General features: G+C 43.8%; 1 protein-coding gene and 2 pseudogenes across 1 annotated transcript in view; 2 read left to right on the top strand and 1 right to left on the bottom strand.

Moving 5' to 3' along the window:
• Window positions 1-14,458, top strand: part of LOC132867700 (zinc finger protein 883-like) — a 201,960-nt gene extending 187,502 nt beyond the window's left edge. Inside the window, exon 6 of the mRNA XM_060900708.1 lies at window positions 9,109-14,458. Within this exon, the coding sequence (XP_060756691.1) occupies window positions 9,109-10,532 (1,424 nt within the window). The 3' untranslated portion in view covers window positions 10,533-14,458. The remainder of the gene's footprint in view (window positions 1-9,108) is intronic.
• LOC132867726 (histone H2AX-like) overlaps window positions 1-22,644 on the bottom strand; it is a 1,044,434-nt pseudogene that overhangs the window by 573,144 nt on the left and 448,646 nt on the right.
• Window positions 1-22,644, top strand: part of LOC132867717 (uncharacterized) — a 1,045,807-nt pseudogene that overhangs the window by 577,666 nt on the left and 445,497 nt on the right.

Here is a 22,644-nt window from a genome sequence, read left to right as displayed (position 1 = left end):
GGATCAATGTCACATTGGCTGTATGGCAACATATCCATCACTTCCTTTCTTGCTGCATCATCACCAGAATGCTTAGCCTGAGCTCGTGTGACCACCATGCTAACCGGCTGTGTTGATCGCACAAGCTCCGTTAGAATCAAAACATCCTGCCCCAAAATTACTGGATAGCGTAGCCCCTTCACAATTCCTGCCCTCAACAAAAAAACTTGCCCATTTACTGCAAGGCATATATCAGCTATTGGGTACACATGCTCATCCCCATTAACACAACACACTCTAAGCTGCCCTTTCCCCCACTCTTCTAATTGGTCAATGAGGTGTGGCTGTACCAAAGTGTGTGTGCTGCCAGTGTCTAGGAGTGCAAATGTGGCCCTATCATTTACAGTTACTGGGATAGTCTGTACTCGGGAAAATGTGTCATCAGTTCCTACCCCAGGTCTAGGCACATTACAAAAACTTGACCCCTGAGACTTTCTAACTGGACAATCTCTGGCAAAATGACCCGGCTGACTACAATTGTGAAAGAGGAGAGGTGGCCTGTGTGATGATGTAGCTGTGGGTGCTGGGTATCTAGACGGTGGGGTGTAGAGACATGCTGGTGGCCTGTATGATGGGGTGTAGGAGGGTGTGTTGGTGTGGTGTGGTGCCCTGACCTGTCCTAACCCCCTCGGACCCGCTCCCCCACCAAGAACCCCAGACTTACCACCCACAGCTGGCCGGTTGTAATTCTGGCTGCGGAATGTCTTTGGTCCAGGTCGAGCTGCCAGGAATGCCTCCACCAGTTCTGCTGCCTGCTGGCCTGTGACTGGGTTGTGCTCCTTCACCCAGATGTGAATGTCAGGAGCTAGGGTGCACAGGTACTGTTCTAACACGAGGATTTCTCCAATCTCCTCCACAGTTTTCTCTGCTGGTCTCACCCACTTCCTGTAAAGGTTCATCAGGCGATTGTACAACTCTCTGGGCGTCTCCCCTACTCGAACATCTGGATCGCGGAAACGTTGCCGGTAAGTCTCTCCGTGAATTTCATATTTCGCCAAGATTGCCGCTTTCACCCTGTCGTAGTCCATGGCGTCTTGCATGTCCATTGCCACATACGCTGCTCGGGCCCGACCAGTGAGGTATGGCACCAGGTAAGTAGCCCAGTCCATTCTAGGCCACCTGTAGGCTGTGGCGAGTCTCTCGAACGTTGTTAGATACTGCTCGATGTCATCTGCTTCGTCCAGCTTTGGCACTGCTGCCCTCGTCCAGGCAACTGGAGTCAGTGCGGCTGGGTCAGGTGCAGGAGATGGTACTGCTTGCTGTGCTGGAGGCCATCGGGGGGCTGCCCCAGGAGACACTGGGACTGCTGGTGCTGCTGCCGGGACCTGGAAACTCGGCGGTGGCGCTACTGGCATGCGTGATGGATCAGGCTGCAGAGGAGCTCCATTGTCGTCATGCTCTGGCTGCTGTCGCCGCTCTGCTGCACTCTGCTGCTCCCTCTCCAGCTCATCGTGCACGCTGTTGAGCTGGGTCTGGACGCTACGCCATCGCATGTCTTGCTGATGGGCTTCCCGCTGCGGGTCTTGTATAGATTTCTGCAGGAGGGCGTATAGCGAGCCCATATCCATTATGTTTGGAACATCTGCCGCTCCACCTGTGGCGCCTTCTGTCTGCTCACCAGCATCGTACTCTTCCTCCTCGACTGCATCCTCTTTCTCAACTATGACCTCCAGGCCATCTTTGCGTAGTCGTCGGTATGCCATCACAGGAATCGGCAATGTCTGCCCGTCTTCTTCCTCAACTCTCTGAGACGTCACATCCCACTTCTGACACCACCTGTGAGAAGGAGGGCTTCTCCACCCCCCACCTCACGCCAGGATTGGCCACAACAGGAAGAAAACTAAGGCTACTTAAAGTATAACGTAAAACGGATGTGAGTTTATTTCCAGTGCAAACAGTAAATACAAAAATAGGAAAACAAAAACTAAGAAAAAACACAAAACCGGCCTCAATCAGGCAACACAAATATAATTACAACAAAAGACTTTTTAAAATACAAAACTCAGTATGCACTTCTCTGCACCTACTTCTGTTACACAGCCTCACAGCAAGCATGTGTCCTCCTGCACCTCTCTCTCTACAATGAACACTCCTGCCCCTTTTAAAGGGTTCACAATCAAGAGTAACATGCTGATTGGACAGTCAACAACCAATAGAAACATCCCATTACACCAACACTCAAAAAACAGTTAAAAACACAGTTAGTTAAACCTACACAATACCACCATATACCCCAGACATATTAGAAAACACATACACCACATTAAATTCAATACATATTAAATAAAGCCACCCAACAATAATTACAAAACATTACATCACCATTTCAACCAAGTTCCCGCCACTGCACCAGAACAGTGGTTAAAACATTGGTTCCAGAAGGGCTCCAGTTTCCCCCCCGACCCGGATTGTTGTTGCACCAGGTACAATGGTGAGTGGAAATGTTTGTTGTGTGGTAAAACTATTGTGTGGCGAGTGAAATAAGATGCGAGACAACGGGTACCTGCGCTATTCGCGATGATGGTAAATAACAGTTAAACTGAGGAATATGTGTCTGCTGCGTGTGTGTGATCTCACGCTAGCCGTGCTAAAAAGCAAATTCCAATACATGGAAGAGACGCCAACAGGTGTGCATCGGCTGCGTGTGTGTGTGTGTGTGTGTGTGTGTTGGAAGGTGTCTGTGAGTGTCGGGAAGACATGTCTCTGGCATTTCTGTGAAAAATGCAACTACCACCCCTCGTCATTTTTCACAATAAGCATGGCAAGGAGTAGCTGATGTTCTCACACTTTATTTTTACTATTTTCGTTGCTTTTCAGCTTCATTCACTCACTCGCTGCTCACACACAGACACACATGTTCTGGTTGGGAAAGCGCCCTTCTCTTCGCTCTCCCTCCTTTTCTAACCTCCACTGTCACTGCAACAAACACACACACAACATTAATTGACAACAGGTGCATTGACTTTGACACTCACCTTCCCTGGCCCCACCCTCCATTCACAAACTGACGCTAGGCCACGCCCCCACTGCCACATAACCCCCGACAGGATATGAATTCCGCCACCACCATCTGCGCCTGTGGACTACCTCAAATTTAAAAGGCTAGAGGGCGAGATACCAACAGGTGATCTGCGCATTGGCGTGGTTCATGATGTACAGCACAGGATGTTCCTCGCCCTCCACCTCCTGGGACAAAACAGCCCCCAGCCCTCTGTCCAATGCGTCTGTCTGCAAAATAAAAGGGAGAGAGAAGTCAAGGGAGTGTAAAACTGGCCCCCCACACAGTGCAGCTTTTACCTTGGTTGAAAGCCTGTTGGCACTGTTCCATCCACTGGACCAGAGCTGGTGCTCCCTTTTTAGTGAGATCAGTCAGCAGGCTGGTGATGTCCGAATAATTAGGTATGAACCTATGATAGTAGCCAGCCAGCCCCAGAAACGGCCTCACTCCCTTTTCAGTCTTGGGCAGGCAGCAATCGCTGCAGTTTTGTCAATTTGGGGATGCACCTGCCCATGACCTCAAGTGGAAACCCAGATACCATACTTCCACTCGCCCAATTGCACACATTTTCAGGTTAGCTCTGAGCCCCGCACATCTCAGCAAGTCTAGGACGGCCCTAAAGTGTTCAAGGTGCTGCTGCCAATCATTGCTGTATACGTATCATAATGTCATCAAGATACATTGCTGCATACGTGGCATGGGGACGGAGGATCTTGTCCATGAGCCACTGGAATGTAGCAGGAGCCCCAAATAACCCAAAAGAAAGCATGACAAACTGGTGTAATCCAAATGGTGTGGAAAAGGCCGTTTTCTCTCTGTATAGAAGAGTCAAGGGGATCTGCCAATATCCCTTTGTTAAATCCAGTGTTGAATAAAAGCGAGCAGCACCTAACCGATCGAGCAACTTATCAATGCGAGGCATTGGGTATGTGTCGAATTTAGACACTGTGTTGACTTTTCTGTAGTCTACACAGAACCGGACCGACCTATCGGTCTTGGGTACCAGGCCCACCGGGCTGCTCCAGTCATTGTGTGACTCCTTAATTATGCCTATGTTGAACATGGCCTTAAGTTCATCCCAAACCACCTTTTTCTATGTTCGGGTAAGGGTGGCTATGCACCACCACCCCTGGGGACATCTCAATGTGGTGTTCTATGAGGTGGGTGTGGCCGGGAAGGGGCAAGAACACGTTGGATAACTCTTTGCAACTTGGCAACCTCGGTGAGTTGGGCCAGTGAGAGGTGGTCTCCACAAGGGACCAGAGTGGTTTGGGTTGTTGGTTTGGTTGTTTTTACCTCCGATCCCAGCTTCTCTGGAAGTACCAATGCCAACGCCACAGGGACCCCCTCATTCCAATGTTTTAAGTGGTTGAAGTGGTATATTTGCAGAGCCCTGCCCCGATCCTTTCGCTTCACCTCATAGTCAACGTCCCCGATTTGCCGTGTGATCTCGAAGGGCCCTTGCCATTTTGCAACTAATTTGGAGCTTGAAGTGGGCAATAACACAAGTACTTTGTTTCCCGGCGTGAACTCCCTAAGGTTCCTGGGTTAAATATGTGAGGGTGTGGAGCTTTGCGTGCAGGTCGAGAATGTACTGAATTTCATTCTTGCTGGTTGAAGGTCCCTCCTCTCAATTTTCCTGCAGCACGTCCAAAATGCTGCATGGCTTTCACCCATATAATAATTCAAATGGTGAAAACCCCATGGAGGCTTGTGAGACTTCTTGTACTGCGAATAACAGGGGCTGGAGCCATTTATCCCAATTACATGCATCTTCGCTTACAAACTTCCAAACCCTACTAAATCATCTGTTTGTGGGTGATGGACGCTGGTGTGGATAGATTTAATTCCCTACAGCTCACGAAGTGTGTGAGACATATAAACATAGTGCCTTGGTCTGTCAGGATTTCTTTAGGAATCCTGACCCGGGAGAGAACACGGAAGAGTGCTTCCGCAACACTGCATGCCTCTGCACACAGTGCGGAGCATGGCCTGCTTCTGGATATCGTGTTGCATAGTCCACCAGAACTAAAATAAAGCAATATACTTGTACTGACTGATCTAATGGCCTGACAAGATCCATACCAATTCTCTCGAATGGGGTCTTGATTAGAGGGAGCAGGCGCAAAGGCACTTTTGGAGTGGCCATGAGATTTACTAATTGGCATTCATGGCATGCCGCACACCACCAACGAACGTCCCCGCAAACCTCTGGCCAATAGAACGCACCATTATTCGGTAGGGTGCATCAGTTTCCCTCACTTTCATAAAATCTGATGCATTTTTGTTTGGGTGTTCCTTTTCACCAATAAAGACATCCTGTAAAAATTTTTTGACCATATTCAAAAGTCTAAGGGTGGCACCATGAGGTTCATTTTTTGCCAAAAAACGCTTATTTTATGTTTTCGCGTAAGGTTTGAATCACAATGTTGGACTCCATTTATTGATTTCTTGTGACCCAGAGATCATGTTAAGAACCTTTGCAAGGGATTGAGAAGCATTAATGTGATTCATAATACATTTGTATTGTTTAAAAGTAGTTGAACAATGATTCAGTGAACAGCTAAAACTCAAACTGTGCTTGATAATATATTTAGAATATGTACTAAAAATGTGTATCTAAGATATTTGGTATACTCTATAAGGTGCCATAATGTTCCATGAAAAGTGATCGAAATTTTGTCATAAAAGTCATACAATAGCAGCTTTTTCCTAACTTTGAGCTGCTGGTGCCACCATTAAACTTTTGAATTTTGTCAAAATATTTCACCCAGTGTGTTTTCTTACCAAAAGGAACATAAAAACAAAAATGCATCATGATCGGAGGAACTTTTCATTTTTAGGGGGCAACTGATGCACCCTATTATTTGGGGTAGTTTTATATCCTGTCCTAGGTGTCCAGCCATGGGATTAAAGTGAGCCACAGGGAACACAGGTTCTTTATGGCTCTTAGGGATTAACAACTGGTGTCATCTGTTCACCAGTTTGAGTGTCCTGCGTCACTTGATACAGCCTGTCCTTATTAGTGAAATACAGGAAGGAGGGTGTCATATTTGGCTAGAGAGTTTGACCATCCATTACTTTCACTTGGTCAAATGCATGACGCAAATTCTTGTGTCGCGACTGCTCTAATAGGAAATCCTCAAGGGAATCCCCGAGAGAGGGAGGAGGGGTTAGCTGCTCCTTACTCTTTGCATCGCACTGATGTAGACAGCTCTGTGACAGCTTCCCCAGTCAATGCCACACCGGGATCCCCCCATGACGTAGGACGCAGGACCCACCCCTTATTGTGTGTTCTATTAAATTTCTGAATCCCAGCCAATCAGTCCCCAAAATCAGAGGGTGGGTGAGACAAGGATTAACTGCCATCTTTATGCTTTTGTCCCTGAAATAGAATATGGATCGGCACTAGAGGATAATTATGAACATCCCCATGCATGCACACAACCTTCACTGCTTGTGCTGTCCCCAATGCCTCACCTTGCACCAGGCTTTGGTGGATTGAGGTCTGATGTATCCCCTTGGACACTTCCCGGTATACGATACGCTCTGGCCCAATAGGGGGCGGTCTCTGGTGCGTAGGGGATCCAGATCACAACTCCCACCTCCATTGTGGAGCACTGACTCTGGAGATGTCCCAGCTCCCCGCAGCACCAGCATACCAGCCCAGACTTTCCCTCTGCACTGGTGTTATGGGCATCACTCACCTGGGGTGGAGAAGAGACAGACTTGGAAGAAGAACACGGGAGACACCATGGGTGCGGTGGGCCGGCTGGAGGGGAGCCGCCCCCCATCTCCGCAGTGGGGGAATGGGGTGGGGATGGGAAGAGGAGGGAGGGGGGAAGGAGAGAGAAAAAGAGAAAAGGCCTGCTGCTGGAACCGCTGCCAGATGGTCCTCTGCCAACTCGATGGCTTGACCCAGTAACACCGGGCGATGACACTGGACCCACTCCGCCATTCCTTCCAGAAGACCCGCAGTGAAGTGCTCCAGTGTCACCAGGTCGATGATCCCCTCAGTGTCACAGTTGTTTGCCCTCTGCCACTGCCAGCAGGCGTCCTGGAGCTGTTGGCCAAATGCAAACGGCTGGCCAACCTTCTCCAATGTCAGCGTCCAGAAGCACTGACGATGTTCTGGGGCGTGGCTGACACACTGCAGGATGTCTCACTTCAGGTCCACGTATATGAGCCAACTGTTGGCGGAGAGCTGCTGCACGGCGAGCTGCACCTTGCCGGTCAGTAGTGGAAGTAGGCATACCGCTTGATTGCCCACCCCCATGCTTCGGCAGCTTGCTCGAAGAGAGCGATGAAGGCCTGTGGACCATCATGTGAGCCCATCTTCGTGAGGGTGAGGTGGGGAGGGTCTGCCGCGGTGGCAATCCAGGCCCCCGCCAAGACGAGCAGAACGCCTGGCGATCTTCCTGCTGGGCCAGCATCAAGGATTCAAAGCATTGCTCTTGTTCCTTCCAGAAGGCGGTCAGCACTTGATGCTGGTTCTGCTGGGTGGTAACAAGGGCATGGATGAGATCCTTAAATGGGGAGGACTGCATGTGGTGATTCCCTTCCATACTCCTGGCTTTCGACACCACTATAGTATGTCCCTGATGTGGGTGGAGTACAGAAGCATGGCAGGCGGGAGCTGATGTTCACACGCACTTCTTTATTTTTACTATTTACCTTGCTTTTCAGCTTCATTCGCTCACTTGCTCGTTGCTCATACACGAGCACACACTTGTTCTGGTCGGGAGAGCTCCCTTCTCTTCGCGCTCTTCCATCATGCTGATGTTAGAAAAGGAGGGATCCTTTTCTAATCTCCATCGTCACTGCAACAAATATGCACACAACATTTAATTGACAACAGGTGCATTGACTTTGCCACTTACCTTCCCTGGCCATGCCCCTGCTGCCACAAATACATTCAGTGCAATCCAACCAGCTGGCTGAAGAGAAGTTAGTTGAACACACATGCAGCATGCCTGAACCAAGTGAAGTTGTTAATTGGCTAATGCACATGTCAGTCAAACCCATCAACCATTATACAAATCAATTGGAACACATTTGCTTTATTTCAGGAGTATATGTGATGATGCTTATATTATCAAGCAGTTTAACAAGCAATAACATTTTTAGTATTTTTATGGAATTCAGTGATTCCACAAGAGTCATGCCATGGAGAAATAATGTTTTAATTATGTTTATTTTTAGCTCCTCAAACTCTTGTAGCTGAAGAACTTCAACATGTTAAGGGACAAATAGCATCAGATGAATGAATAATTAAACAGGTGGAAGTTTGGTTGCTTTATTACAACAAACCACACCATGGCACTCTTCAAATACTGCAATAAGGAAATTCCTATACTACTGCAGAACTACTTGAATGCCATCTGAATCGCTGCAGTCTGCCCCTTTTTTATACGCCTACATTTTTATTTAATTAAATGACTAATGTCTTAATTTCTGGATGTTGGCTTTCTTTCTTTCATCAGTTACATTAATATGAATCAACTGGGTTTCACAAAATCCCACAATTTTTAATTTCATTAAATTTGTGTGTTATTGAAATTAATGTTTTAAACTTAACAACCTAATCCATATGAAAAATACAGACTTTCTTGTGTAAATGCTACTAGAAACCATTTGCAAATAAATCTATTCATATCCAGCATGATAAATAAGGCCCATTTTTGGATCTTTGAATGCAAGGGCTGAGTTTCCTTCACAATCCTGGACGAGCTGTAAATAAGGCAAGGCTTGCTATTACCGTAACTAGACTCGACATTAGATCAAACAGAAACCAACAACTCCCCCTTGGTCGCTCAGACCCACGGGGCTATGGCCAATGCTGTGCATAGCTGCTGTTCTAGTACCTTTATTGAATCTACAGTACCAGTACTCCTAGTTAGAGACTGCTATATGTTAGTCCTCAAACTTTTTTGTCTCAGTCTTGATTCATGTAGAATCTTGAATGTTTGAGGTTCAGTAAAAATGTTCCCTTACATTGGGTTAGTGTTATATTTTATAATCTTGTTGCATTTCATGTTCAATTTCTGATTTTTGTCCTTTCACTTCTCCAGAAGCAAAGAAGACTTTGCTGCAGGTCTTTTCCTGCTCCATATGTCCTCGGTCCTATGCATCTCAAATTTACCTTGACAAACACATCCAGAGATGCCACTATGAAGAGTATGTGAGACTGCAGGAATCAGGAGGGATTAAATATGAGCTTCAGATCCCCTCTAAATGCTCCAGTAGTCAGCCAACATCATCTGATGCTCTCAGTTTTGACACTTCTCATAATGATATACAGAAGGAAATTCACCACTGCTCAGACTGTGGAAAGAGTTTTGGTCATCAGAATGTACTCAAGACACACCAGTGCAGTCACACAGGAGAGAAGCTGCATCACTGCTCACAGTGCGGAAAGAGTTTTACTCAGCAGAGTGATCTCCAACAACACCAGCGCATTCACACAGGAGAGAAGCCGTTTCACTGCTCACAGTGTGGGAAGAGTTTTACTCATCAGAGTGATCTCCAAACACACCAGCGCATTCACACAGGAGAGAAGCCATATCACTGCTCACAATGTGGGAAGAGTTTTACTCATGAGAGTGATCTCCGACGACACCAGCGCATTCACACAGGAGAGAAGCCGTATCACTGCTCACAGTGTGGGAAGAGTTTTACTCATGAGAGTGCTCTCCGACTACACCAGCGCATTCACACAGGAGAGAAGCCGTATCACTGCTCACAGTGTGGGAAGAGTTTTACTCAGCAGAGTCACTTCCAAACACACCAGCGCATTCACACAGGAGAGAAGCCGCATCACTGCTCACAGTGTGGGAAGAGTTTTACTCAGCAGAGTGCTCTCCAAACACACCAGCGCATTCACACAGGAGAGAAGCCGTATCACTGCTCACAGTGTGGGAAGAGTTTTACTCAGCAGAGTAATCTCCAAACACACCAGCGCATTCACACAGGAGAGAAGCCGTATCACTGCTCACAGTGTGGGAAGAGTTTTACTCATCAGAGTCATCTCCAACGACACCAACGCATTCACACAGGAGAGAAGCCGTATCACTGTTCACAGTGTGGGAAGAGTTTTACTTGTCAGAGTGCTCTCCAAACACACCAACGCATTCACACAGGAGAGAAGCCGTATCACTGCTTACAGTGTGGGAAGAGTTTTACTGAACAGGGTACTCTCCAACGACACCAACGCATTCACACAGGAGAGAAGCCGCATCACTGCTCACAGTGTGGGAAGAGTTTTACTCGTCAGAGTGCTCTCCAAACACACCAACGCATTCACACAGGAGAGAAGCCGCATCACTGCTCACAGTGTGGGAAGAGTTTTACTCATCTGCGGACTCTCCAACGACACCAACGCATTCACACAGGAGAGAAGCCGTATCACTGCTCACAGTGTGGGAAGAGTTTTACTCAGCAGAGTGATCTCCAACGACACCAGCGCCTTCACTCAGGAGAGAAACTGCATCACTGATCAGTCTGGAAAGATGTTTACTTATTCAGTTACATTTAAAACCTACAAGTGCACCAACTTGTAGACATTGCATGATTTAAAATTGTCAAATTAAATATGGTTATTATTACAGTTTTGGCTGAAAATGACCTGTACTTTGAACTTTATTGTTCATGTTATATGACTGTTTTAAAATACGTAACCTTAGTGATGTTTAAAACAAGACTATTCTTGTTTTCTTTTGATCTTAAGTAGTCATTAATTACCACCATACAAGTGACAATTAAACTGCACCACTATTATCAATGTAATACTGCAGCATGAGACTAATTGTTAATGGAATTTGTACTGATCAGGAGTTTAATGTACTACAATGTATAACAGAACTGTGGATCAAACCAAATGAGTATGGACCACTTGAAATGAAGCTCTTCCAGCTATATGCATCCACCTTGTCTCACTGGTAGAGGAGAAGCCATCAGTTATTTATAATGATAATCTAGGAATCGTACAAAAACCTGAACAAAAATTCAGTATGTTTGAAGTTCTTTATCCTAATATATGTAGCTAAAAAAAATAATTCTACCTGGTCAATTCAGCTAATTATTATTTCCTGACCCGTGGTCTATATTCTGAAGTTCTTTCTGAATTTGCGAATTTCATCTCAAACCTGGTTGTTTATTGAGACAACAGATTATTAGAGACGTTATTTGTTTTGATCACCTGGAAGAGACTGAGAACAGCATTCCCGTCCATTCTAGATTCAGTAGGGGTTAATGAGAGTGTCACAGGATCTAACCCTATTTTTTTTAGGTTTTTGTATGATTCCTAATCATCACATTCTCGATCTAATACTTGCATTTGTATTAAATATAGAAAATATAGTCACACTTATACAGTCTGAAGCTCCCTCAGACCATTACCTCATCTCTTTTGAAATGTCTTAATATATGCACCTTGCATGCCATCGCATCAAAATTACATTCGCATCAACTACTGCATAAAGTTTTATCAGTAGTCTCCCAGAGTTATCAATTTGATTGGATCCCCGTTAGACCCCACAGAACTTGATCAGCCAACTGAATGCTTACAGTCAATGTTCTGCTTTACTTTAGATAATGTAGCTCCACTTAAAAGAAAATAATTCAGGAGAAAATAAAATAAAACCTAGCACCCTGGTATAACAATCACACATGCACCTTAAAACACAAAATTGATAGTATTCCATTTAGCATGGAAGGAGAGCCTCTGGAACTACAAAGACAAGCTTTTAATGCTGCTAGATCAACAACTCTCTCCACCTTAATAGAAGATAACAAAAGTAATCTTAAATTTTTATGTAATACTAAAGTATTACATCAAAATTTAAGATTTTGCTAAAGCAAAATGAACTAGAAATAAGACCACCACAGAAATTGATTTTATATGCACATATGTAATCACGACCATACACACACCTTAAGTAATCACAAATGTACTCTGATTCATATAACCACACGTACAGATTTATTTTTATGCTGATTAAATACTAATTCAAAGCTGAGTGTGTTAATTTTCAGTAAAGAATAAATGAAGTTAATTCTCTTAAAAGTAATAATAAATTGGTTTATGAATTATCATAATTACAGTAATATATAGATTTAGGCACTGCCTAAAAGCGGAGCTCCCATCTGTTTCTGGGTTGTAGAATTTTCTTATATCATAGCCAGTCTCTTTTGTTTTATTTCTTTACTGGCTAGCACTGGCCACTGGGGGGGTTATGACTGGTAATTACAACCCCGATTCCAAAAAAGTTGGGAGAAAGTACAAATTGTAAATAAAAACGGAATGCACTGATGTGGAAGTTTCAAAATTCCATATTTTATTCAGAATAGAACATAGATGACGTATCAAATGTTTAAACTGAGAAAATGTATCATTTAAAGAGAAAAATTAGGTGATTTTAAATTTCATGACAACACATCTCAAAAAAGTTGGGACAAGGCCATGTTTACCACTGTGAGACATCCCCTTTTCTCTTTACAACAGTCTGTAAACGTCTGGGGACTGAGGAGACAAGTTGCTCAAGTTTAGGGATAGGAATGTTAACCCATTCTTGTCTAATGTAGGATTCTGTCTTAGGTCTTTTTTTGTCGTATCTTCTGTTTTATGATGTGCCAAATATTTTCTATGGGTGAAAGATCTGGACTGCAGGCTGGCCAGTTCAGTACCCGGACCCTTCTTCTACGCAGCCATGATGCTGTAATTGATGCAGTATGTGGTTTGGCATGTTGGAAAATACAAGGTCTTCCCTGAAAGAGACATCGTCTGGATGGGAGCATATGCTGCTCTAGAACCTGGATATACCTTTCAGCATTGATGGTGTCTTTCCAGATGTGTAAGCTGCCCATGCCACATGCACTAATGCAACCCCATACCATCAGAGATGCAGGCTTCTGAACTGAGCGCTGATAACAACTTGGGTTGTCCTCCTCTTTAGTCCAAATGACACAGTGTCCCTGATTTCCATAAAGAACTTCAAATTTTGATTCGTCTGACCACAGAACAGTTTTCCACTTTGCCACAGTCCATTTTAAATGAGCCTTGGCCCAGAGAAGACGTCTGCGCTTCTGGATCATGTTTAGATACAACTTCTTCTTTGAACTATAGAGTTTTAGCTGGCAACGACGGATGGCACGGTGAATTGTGTTCACAGATAATGTTCTCTGGAAATATTCCTGAGCCCATTTTGTGATTTTTCAATACAGAAGCATGCCTGTATATGATGCAGTGCCATCTAAGGGCCCGAAGATCACGGGCACCCAGTATGGTTTTCCGGCCTTGACCCTTATGCACAGAGATTCTTCCAGATTCTCTGAATCTTTTGATGATATTATGCACTGTAGATGATATGTTCAAACTCTTTGTAATTTTACACTGTTGAACTCCTTTCTGATATTGCGCCACTATTTGTCGGCGCAGAATTAGGGGAATTGGTGATCCTCTTCCCATCTTTACTTCTGAGAGCCGCTGCCACTCCAAGATGCTCTTTTTATACCCAGTCATGTTAATGACCTATTGCCAATTGACCTAATGAGTTGCAATTTGGTCCTCCAGCTGTTCCTTTTTTGTACCTTTAACTTTTCCAGCCTCTTATTGCCCCGTCCCAACTTTTTTGAGATGTGTTGCCGTCATGAAATTTCAAATGAGCCAATATTTGGCATGAAATTTCAAAATGTCTCACTTCCGACATTTGATATGTTGTCTATGTTCTACTGTGAATACAATATCAGTTTTTGAGATTTGTAAATTATTGCATTCCATTTTTATTTACAATTTGTACTTTGTCCCAACTTTTTTGGAATGTGGGTTGTACTAACACTGACCACTAGGCGGTGTGTATGACTTGTAATTGCTAACACTGGCCACTAGGCGGTGTGTATGAGTGGTGGTACACGTACATGGACAAACCACAAAAAATCGACTCTATGGGTTTACCATTAAGGCCCGCGCGGGAGCTCCGCTAAAATACAGCAAAGACATTGAGAGAGTTTATACTGAAGGTTGTTTTCTGTTAAATCACAGGCCTATTCAAAAAGTGTAATTTTATAGTGTGGGAGACTGGCCAAGGACACGAGTGTTGCGCTAGTTTCCACCTGCAGCCTGTATTAGTCTTTAACTTGATTTGACCCCAGCCATTTTGAATCATGTATTGTACACGCTGAATGCTGTATACCACCTCTTATCGTGTGGTTTGATTCTTTCTGAATGGACCATTTATGCTGGAAAATTTGGCTCAGTTGATGCAAAATATGAGCGGTATGAGGTGTATTGCCCAATAGAAAATGTTCAAGTGGTATAACGGGACATGTTAACCAATGAAATTATTTGTATACACCTGTGTTTTTTCTTTGAGACCGTATAAAATGAGAGCTTTGTAATTTTGACTCTGTTCACTCTGCAGACCGAAGACAGCTTTTATTATTTGATATAATAAAAGTCTAAACCTTTCTGCAACCTCTGGGACTTTGAATTATTTTTTGCTTGGAGAGTTAGAGAGTTGCCACAACAAAACATGCATGCCTTCAATATGTACGTAATAGCGATGACTTAAGTTTTTTCAGTGGAAAAATTGAAAATATCAGGCAAAAATATCAAACTTTTAATTTGAAACTAGGCAATTTGATAAGTATCCCTGTAGAGAACAATAGAACTACATCAGAGCAATGATTTTTGTTTTACACCCTTTAGAGAGACCAAACTAATTTCACTTATTTCCTCATCAAAATCTTCAACTTGTATACTTGTCTGTATGATTCTTCAATCAGATAACTGTAACAGAAACTTCTAATCAACACTTCAGAATGCTTAGTAGGGTGCATCAGTTGCCCTCACTTTCATAAAATCTGATGCATTTTTGTTTGGGTGTTCCTTTTCACCAATAAAGACATCCTGTAAAATTTTTTGACCATATTCAAAAGTCTAATGATGGCACCATGGGGTTCATTTTTTGCCAAAAAACACTTATTTTATGTTTTCGCGTAAGGTTTAAACCACAATGTTGGACTCCATTTATTGATTTCTTGTGACCCAGAGATCATGTTAAGAACCTTTGCAAGGGATTGAGAAGCATTAATGTGATTCATAATACATTTGTATTGTTTAAAAGTAGTTGAACAATGATTCAATGAACAGCTAAAACTCAAACTGTGCTTGATAATATATTTAGAATATGTACTAAAAATGTGTATCTAAGATATTTGGTATATTCTATAAGGTGGCATAATGTTTCATGAAAAGTGATCGAAATTTTGTCATAAAATAGCAGCTTTTTCCATAACTTTGAGCTCCTGGTGCCACCATTAAACATTTGAATTTTGTCAAAATATTTCACCCAGTGTGTTTTCTTACCAAAAGGAACATAAAAACAAAAATGCATCATGGTCGGAGGAACTTTTCATTTTTAGGGGGCAACTGATGCACCCTAATGCTTAGCAGTTGTCTTTTCAGTTATTTATTATAGTAGATCTTATAAAACAGGAAAAGGAAAGAAGACGACGACACCACCTCAGGTGATGCCGAGAGTGCACACTCGTCTTAGTGGTTATCTATTATACTCTAAAGGCATTCGCTTACTGCTCGCGTCTGCACGTGATTGGCTCGAGGCTTGCTAATGAGGCTAAACATTGGTTCTTTGTTAGGGCATGCACCTGGTGTGCTCTGAGATGCGCAGCGGATGCGTGGTTATGCATAATGTAACATGAAACATAAGCACGGCAGCCTGCTTATCACCAGCCAAGGACACAGAAAGGCGATTACAGCTTGTGGGAAAACAACTTTTCTCAGTACACTATGCCACTTGAGCTCAACACACACAGGGATGAGAATGGGACATTTAAAAAAACTCTGAAGGGCAGACATAACGCACGCAAAGCGTGCATGGGGGGGTTCAAAGGGGTGTGTGTGCCTTATATATATATATATATATATATATATATATATAATATGTTTTCTAATTCAATGATGGTTTAAAACGTTTATAAACTTGAAGATAACAAATATATATCGTGAGCGATAAGGGAGGTAACCGTAACGATATATTAGATTCCTCCTGATTCTATCTTTGACAATTTAAGTAAAACGTACCTTTGTGCTTTTTTGTTTTGATGTGCTCCTGGATGTTTCTAGCTCCTCTGTTTCCATAATTGATCATATCTGAGCACAGAATACACAGAACCTTTCCCGGCACGTCCACTTTTCAGATATGTTCCGTCAGACACGTCATCACAGTTTGTGTCCCTATCTGCACGGTAATGCTACGATCAAGCCATGCCCATCGGAAACAGTTCTTTATCCCATTTGATTTATTGATTTCCCTGGCAGAGCCCTGGTGGGGGCCCAGGGGGTGGGAGCTAATTATTTTTGGCTATTTTTTTTTTTACCCCAAAACCATTAATTTTATCAGCAAAAAGTTGTAATGTATTTGGAAATAAATTCCCCTACTTGGTGGACTACCAGGTGAAAACAATTAATATGGGACAAGAGACTTGTTTTTAATCAATTCACATTTGATGATTTAAAAAAAAAATCAATGCACCTTTTAATATAAATAAGCTCTACAGTATTATATTTCTGCATTTTAGCTATTCATGTCTTTGAATACTCTAATCCTTTAAAATGAAGTGCAAACCAGAAAAAAGTTCTATCATATAATTCTCTTAAACTTTCTTCTGATGTTATCATGGTAGCAGGAGGTCTTGCATATTAAGCAGGCAACATTCAACATCACTTATCACTTCCCTTTCAACTGTTGTGTGTACTAACTAGGTTTTATCTGGACAGGATGTTGTGTAATGTAATGCAGATACCATATGGTCAATCTGAAGATCAAGATGGTGATTTAGAATTAAAGAACAGGCATGTACAGTTGGCATTACATTTGGAAATTTTTTTTAAATCAAAAACTATAAGTTCATCTCGGCCTAAAAAACTTGGGCAGACGCTCCCGTGCGGCACATGCCAGTAATCCCCCCCCCCCCCCCCCATGAAATGAGCAATAAGTAGGAGAGTTATACACGGTATCATACCTAAAATTTTATCAGAAATATAGATAAGATACTATGATTCTCCCCAACATGCTACATTAGATAAGCTAACCCCATTTATAAAAGATACACACTTGGATATGACGTGTATTTGATATATATGTGATATATATGATGTATATTCATACATTGTTACTTTACGGAAATCTTCAGTAAGTTTGGTCTTTTCATGGCAGCCTGTTGTAGACCTAAGTATAATGCACATGAACTGACACTCCTCACCTCAACATGTCCTTTACAATCATTTAAGCCACCATGGGCAATGCTGAAATCACTGCTGCAAACAGTACATTGCGCGAAACGGTCATTATTATTGACCCTTATTAGACAGGGAGATTCTTTTGTGCAATCTGAGCTGAAGTGGGTTTTGTATTTTGGTTTTTTGGGGCACGCACGCTTGCTCTCTGCCATGCCGATCCTGTAGGCTGCACTGACTCAACTGAAAGCGTCGGCCCTCAAGAAAAGGGATAAAAGCCTGCCCACAGTGAAAGCCGATTGGCTTATTTTGCTGAGTAACCCAATCAGGATGCTCTTTGTCTAGCATGGGCTACATGAACAGGCACACACGCAGTCTCTCACTCGCTCCGTCATATGCGCACATTCTAAGATGCGCGAGGTAGACAATGTTGCGCATGCGCGCTCTTGCTCCCTTGCTCTAGATTCCGGGAGATATTCTCCAATTTGCGGGCATCAGGGATCGTTAACCATACACACACACCCTGACCCCCCCCCCCCCCCCCCCCCCCCCCCCGAAATTTTCTCAACGGATTTACACGTTTCACAAAAATGACATTTTCAGCCGGAAAAACTCGGAATTCCGCGGATCCGCGGAAAATTCTCATCCATGCACACAGAAACACAGAGAATAGGAATGTTCATTCACTAAATTTCCTTCACATTTCCCCCTTTTTATCCTACAGGATAATAATTGCGAAAGGAAAGAAATGTACACAATTTCAGTGGTAAGAGTTCCTGGAGAGATTTGACTTAACACGTCATTGAGTGTACAGGGATAATGCTAAGGCTGTTTTGTAAGACATAGACGTCTTAAGTTAATGCTAGCAAGCTATATACATAGATCAGGAAACAATAGAAAAGAAAACAACCACAAATGAGTGTTTTAAGCTAGGGCTAATTTCATATCAGCTGTGCTGACGTCGTCAAACAGTGGGTTATAGTCTTCGTGTGGGTTTGGAGGCCAGTCAGGCAAGTCGTCTGGGTCTATTTTCACCATCTGGTAACCAATATTTGTCAGCTGCCTCTGAAACAGACATACAACATGGACAAAAATCAGGGAGCAAACATAGCATCACAATCACTAAGCCCAGGACCGGTATGGTGGATGGAATCAGAGTCTTCCATCCACTGAACCAATGCCACCAATTGTCTTTGACTCTGTGTCAGCCTGGGTTCCCTGTATCGACCACCACACGAATCCTCCCGTGAGCCCCAGCAGGATCAGGATGCTCAGGCCCGCGACTGGGACCTAGCTTATAATGATTTACCCCCTTCATCTTATGTTAACTATGTCTCTGAGTCAACCCTCACCCTTCTTGACGTGTATTGGTGCTCAGAGGGCGGGCACGCCCTATCAGCCCTTGTCCCACCTCACCGGGACTTGGAATCTCGAAACCCTAAGACTTGTCTATCGGCTAGACACTGAAATACTCTTCCCTATTGAGGGTGCGTGCGTGATTGATGTGATACTCGCGCTGTTCCATGCAGTGATGCCTTTCTTCCTCGCGTGCTTTAGTCAGCACCCGTATCCTTCAGGCCTTCCTCTTCCTCCTGCTCAGTCAGTTCAGGAACCCTCCTGCAGTGGCTAGGCGTGGATCCACGTCACTCTGCCTGTGACCTTCACTGCCGTTGGGGTCGTGAGCAGGACCTGGAATGGGCCATTCCACCGTGGCTTGTTCCACTTGGTTCGTCGGAATTCCTTCACCACTATCCAATCCTCTGGTTGTAGATCGTGCAGAGGTCCCTCAGCAGGCTTGGGAAGTGCTCCTTTCACCTGTTTGTGGATAGATTTCAAAGCAGAGGACAGTGTTGCACAGTAATTCAACATTGCATCATCACACAATGTGGTTTCCAGCAGTGTTCCTTAGGCTGGCCCTATCTCTGTGTTGGGTACTCGTCCAAACAGAATTTCGAATGGGCTTAACCCATGTTTAGGCCTAGTTTGCATCCTCATTTGTGTGAGTACTACAGGGAGGACCTTTGTCTATTCTAGCCCTGTTTCTGCACAAGCTTTGCTTAGTTTATTTTTAAGGGACCCATTTTCTCTATCCACTGCTCCCGCACTGGCAGGATGGTAGGCACAATGTTGGTTCAGGTCTATCCCTAGGAATGCTCCTATTTTCTTTAGGGCTGCATTAACAAAGGGCGCTCCATTGTCCATTGAGATTTTGCTAGGTATACCCCACCTAGAAATTATGTCTCTCAGGAGTGCTTTGACTACTGCCTCGGAGTCTTGTTTAGCTGTGGGGAATACTTCAACCCATTTTGAAAACATGTCAACTATTACCAGGCAGTACCTTTTTCCCCTCACTCGGTGTCAGTTCAATGAAGTCCATTTGGAGATGATCAAACGATTTGTCTTGTATTGGGTGTGCTGCTTGAGTTAGTTTGATATCTTGACCTGCATTATGTTGTGCACATATCAAGCATTGCTTGCAAAATTTCGCAGCATAATTTGAAAACCCCTTTGTGAATCATCTCTTTGTTACTTCTGCTACCATCCCCTCTTTTGACACATGGGTGAGCCCATGTGTCATTTTGCATAGAAAGGGAACATGTGTTTTGGTAGACAGGGACGGCCTGAGGAACAAACCCAGACCGAGTTTGCAAAGATACAGCTGGCCAGTTTCCAGACTCGTCTCTCGTCCTGGGTGGCAGTGCTCTGAAGGTCTGCTCGCTGTAAACAGGGGGTGGAAACCTGAGGAAATGCAAGGTTAGAGGGTGAACTGGAAGCTGAGGCTGTACACTTAGCTGCTGCATCCACCCTGGCATTTTCTTGAGACACAAGATCAGTATTATTAGTATGGGCAGCACACTTACAGCAATGGCTCTAGGGAGTAGAATAGCATCCAACAACTCAGAGACCAGTTTATGATGTGCAATGGGAGATCCTGTGCTAGCAAGAAAATTTCTGTTTCCAAATGGTGCCAAAATCATGCACAACGCCATATGTGTACCTGCTGTCCATAAAATATTGACAGATTGCCCTGCAGCCAATTTGCATGCGGGTCATTCCATGCCAAATCAACAAATATCTGACAAATTTATGCTCGACCATCTCGGATTTCAATGAAATTTGGAGGGCGCAGACATACTATTAAAAGAAGTTAATCCCCAAAATTTGAGCTTCCTATCTCCAACGGTTTCAGAGATACAGGCATTTGAATTTTTCGATTTTTTTGCATTTTGCTCAAAACATACATATTTCAAAGTGTAATATAATCTTTATTATGCAAGATAGAAACCTAAAATTTTGCACAGAGAGACTCAATGTCTTGTACTACAAGCTTCAACTTAGAATTTCAATGGTCATTGTATATTAGATGGTGATTTTAACAAGGAAATTAAAAAGACAAATTTGCATTTTTTGCATTTTTAATTAATTCTGGAAGCTTGCCTGTGGCAGTAATGCTTAAACTAAGAATGTTATTAAAATCTACACAGAAATATCTACCAATTTCAGTTTTACCAAGTCTCCACCATTCCTAGTTTGTCTGTAATAGGGTTTTGAAATTCGCCGATTTCTAAAACATGCCATTTTCAGTAGCAAGAAATCCAATGTGGGATAGCAGTTAGGAACTTGTAACTTTTTTTCAATAATCCCCAAGACCCATATTTTATATTTCCAAATTGTTGTTCTGTCTCTCAAGTATTTTTAAACTACAGGGGTTTAAAAAATCCATTTTCACCAAATTCGAATTTTTGATATATAATAATAATAATAATAATAATAAGTGGGCGGCATGGTGGTGTAGTGGTTAGCGCTGTCACCTCACAGCAAGAAGGTCCGGGTTCGAGCCCCGTGGCCGGCAAGGGCCTTTCTGTGTGGAGTTTGCATGTTCTCCCCGTGTCCGCGTGGGTTTCCTCCGGGTGCTCCGGTTTCCCCCACAGTCCAAAGACATGCAGGTTAGGTTAACTGGTGACTCTAAATTGACCGTAGATGTGAATGTGAGTGTGAATGGTTGTCTGTGTCTATGTGTCAGCCCTGTGATGACCTGGCGACTTGTTCAGGGTGTACCCCGCCTTTTGCCCGTAGTCAGCTGGGATAGGCTCCAGCTTGCCTGCGACCCTGTAGAAGAGGATAAAGCAGCTAGAGATAATGAGATGAGATAATAATAAGTTAAATGTATATAGTGCCTTTCAAGAAACCCAAGGACGCTTTACAATAATAGACAAAGAAAGAGAAAAATAAAAAAAATTAAAAAAGTCCACCAAGTAGGGGTCAGGATGTAATTCCCGTGGTGTAGCAGCCACAGGCCCACCAAAAGGCGCATGAAAACAGGTCCCACATCTCCAGCACCACCGCCATGACGCCACCAGCAACATCACTCGAACACCATGCCATGGATCCAGAAAGCGAGCACAGAAGCTCCGCCATGCAGAGTGCTGGTGTGTCCCAAACCGCCTGCACAGCCGCCGCGACACCACCAAGCAACATTGCTCGGAACATCACCCCAAGCATTAAAGCACAGAGCGCTGGACAACCACGATGTTAAAATGAGCAACGAGCTCACTGCAGTCCATAGCTGGGAGCACAGGCATCACCCACAGCAAACCAAGGCCTGGAGGGAACCGACGCCCAAAACTAGGTCCGGAGCTACACCACAACCGGCGGACAAAACACTCAAACAAACATCAAACCACACAAACACACAGAAAAAAATAGAAAAAGAAATAAAATAAAACAAAAAAGCTCCGGTGAGAAGCGGCAGCCAGAACGTGCACGACGTACTCTCAATCGGAAACGGAAACGAAAAAATTTTTTTTCATATAACTGATATTTGAGGGTTAATAAATGCTTCAATAAGGCTGCTGGGCCATAGAAGGTTCACGCTGCACGCTGCATGCTGCATGCTGCACGATACACGCGTGTAAAGAAAAGTGGACAAACGTAGCATGACTTGCTCTGGGCCATAGAACGGCGTTCACGTTGCACGCTGCACACTTCACGCGTGAAGCGTGAAATGAACATGCACACTTTTTTCTAGGCGTGAAGACGGAAATTCCAGTCAATGCATGCGGTCACCGCCGCGCCAGCCAATCAGAACGGGTCTAGGGAGATAACTCTATGCTTTCAGGGGAAAACTTCAGAAAAAATATAATTGAATGGTATAATTGAAAAATAGTTCTTCATCGGGATTGTCAAGCAGATTATAGAATGTTCGGTGAAATTCACCACGGGTTTCTCTCAGAAGGAAGTGTTCTCGGCTCCAAATTCTGTTCCTTTTTCTCTTCCTCTGTCTCAGTAAAAGCAGAATGAGGCAATCGTCGTCATCCGAAGAGTCCATATTGTTGGTTACTCGGTCAAAGTA

The sequence above is a fragment of the Neoarius graeffei genome, chromosome 19, assembly GCF_027579695.1.
Source record: "Neoarius graeffei isolate fNeoGra1 chromosome 19, fNeoGra1.pri, whole genome shotgun sequence".
Classification (NCBI taxonomy): Eukaryota; Metazoa; Chordata; class Actinopteri; order Siluriformes; family Ariidae; genus Neoarius; species Neoarius graeffei.
Note: the sequence above shows the minus strand (reverse complement) of the source record. Positions and strands in the feature narration are given on the sequence as shown.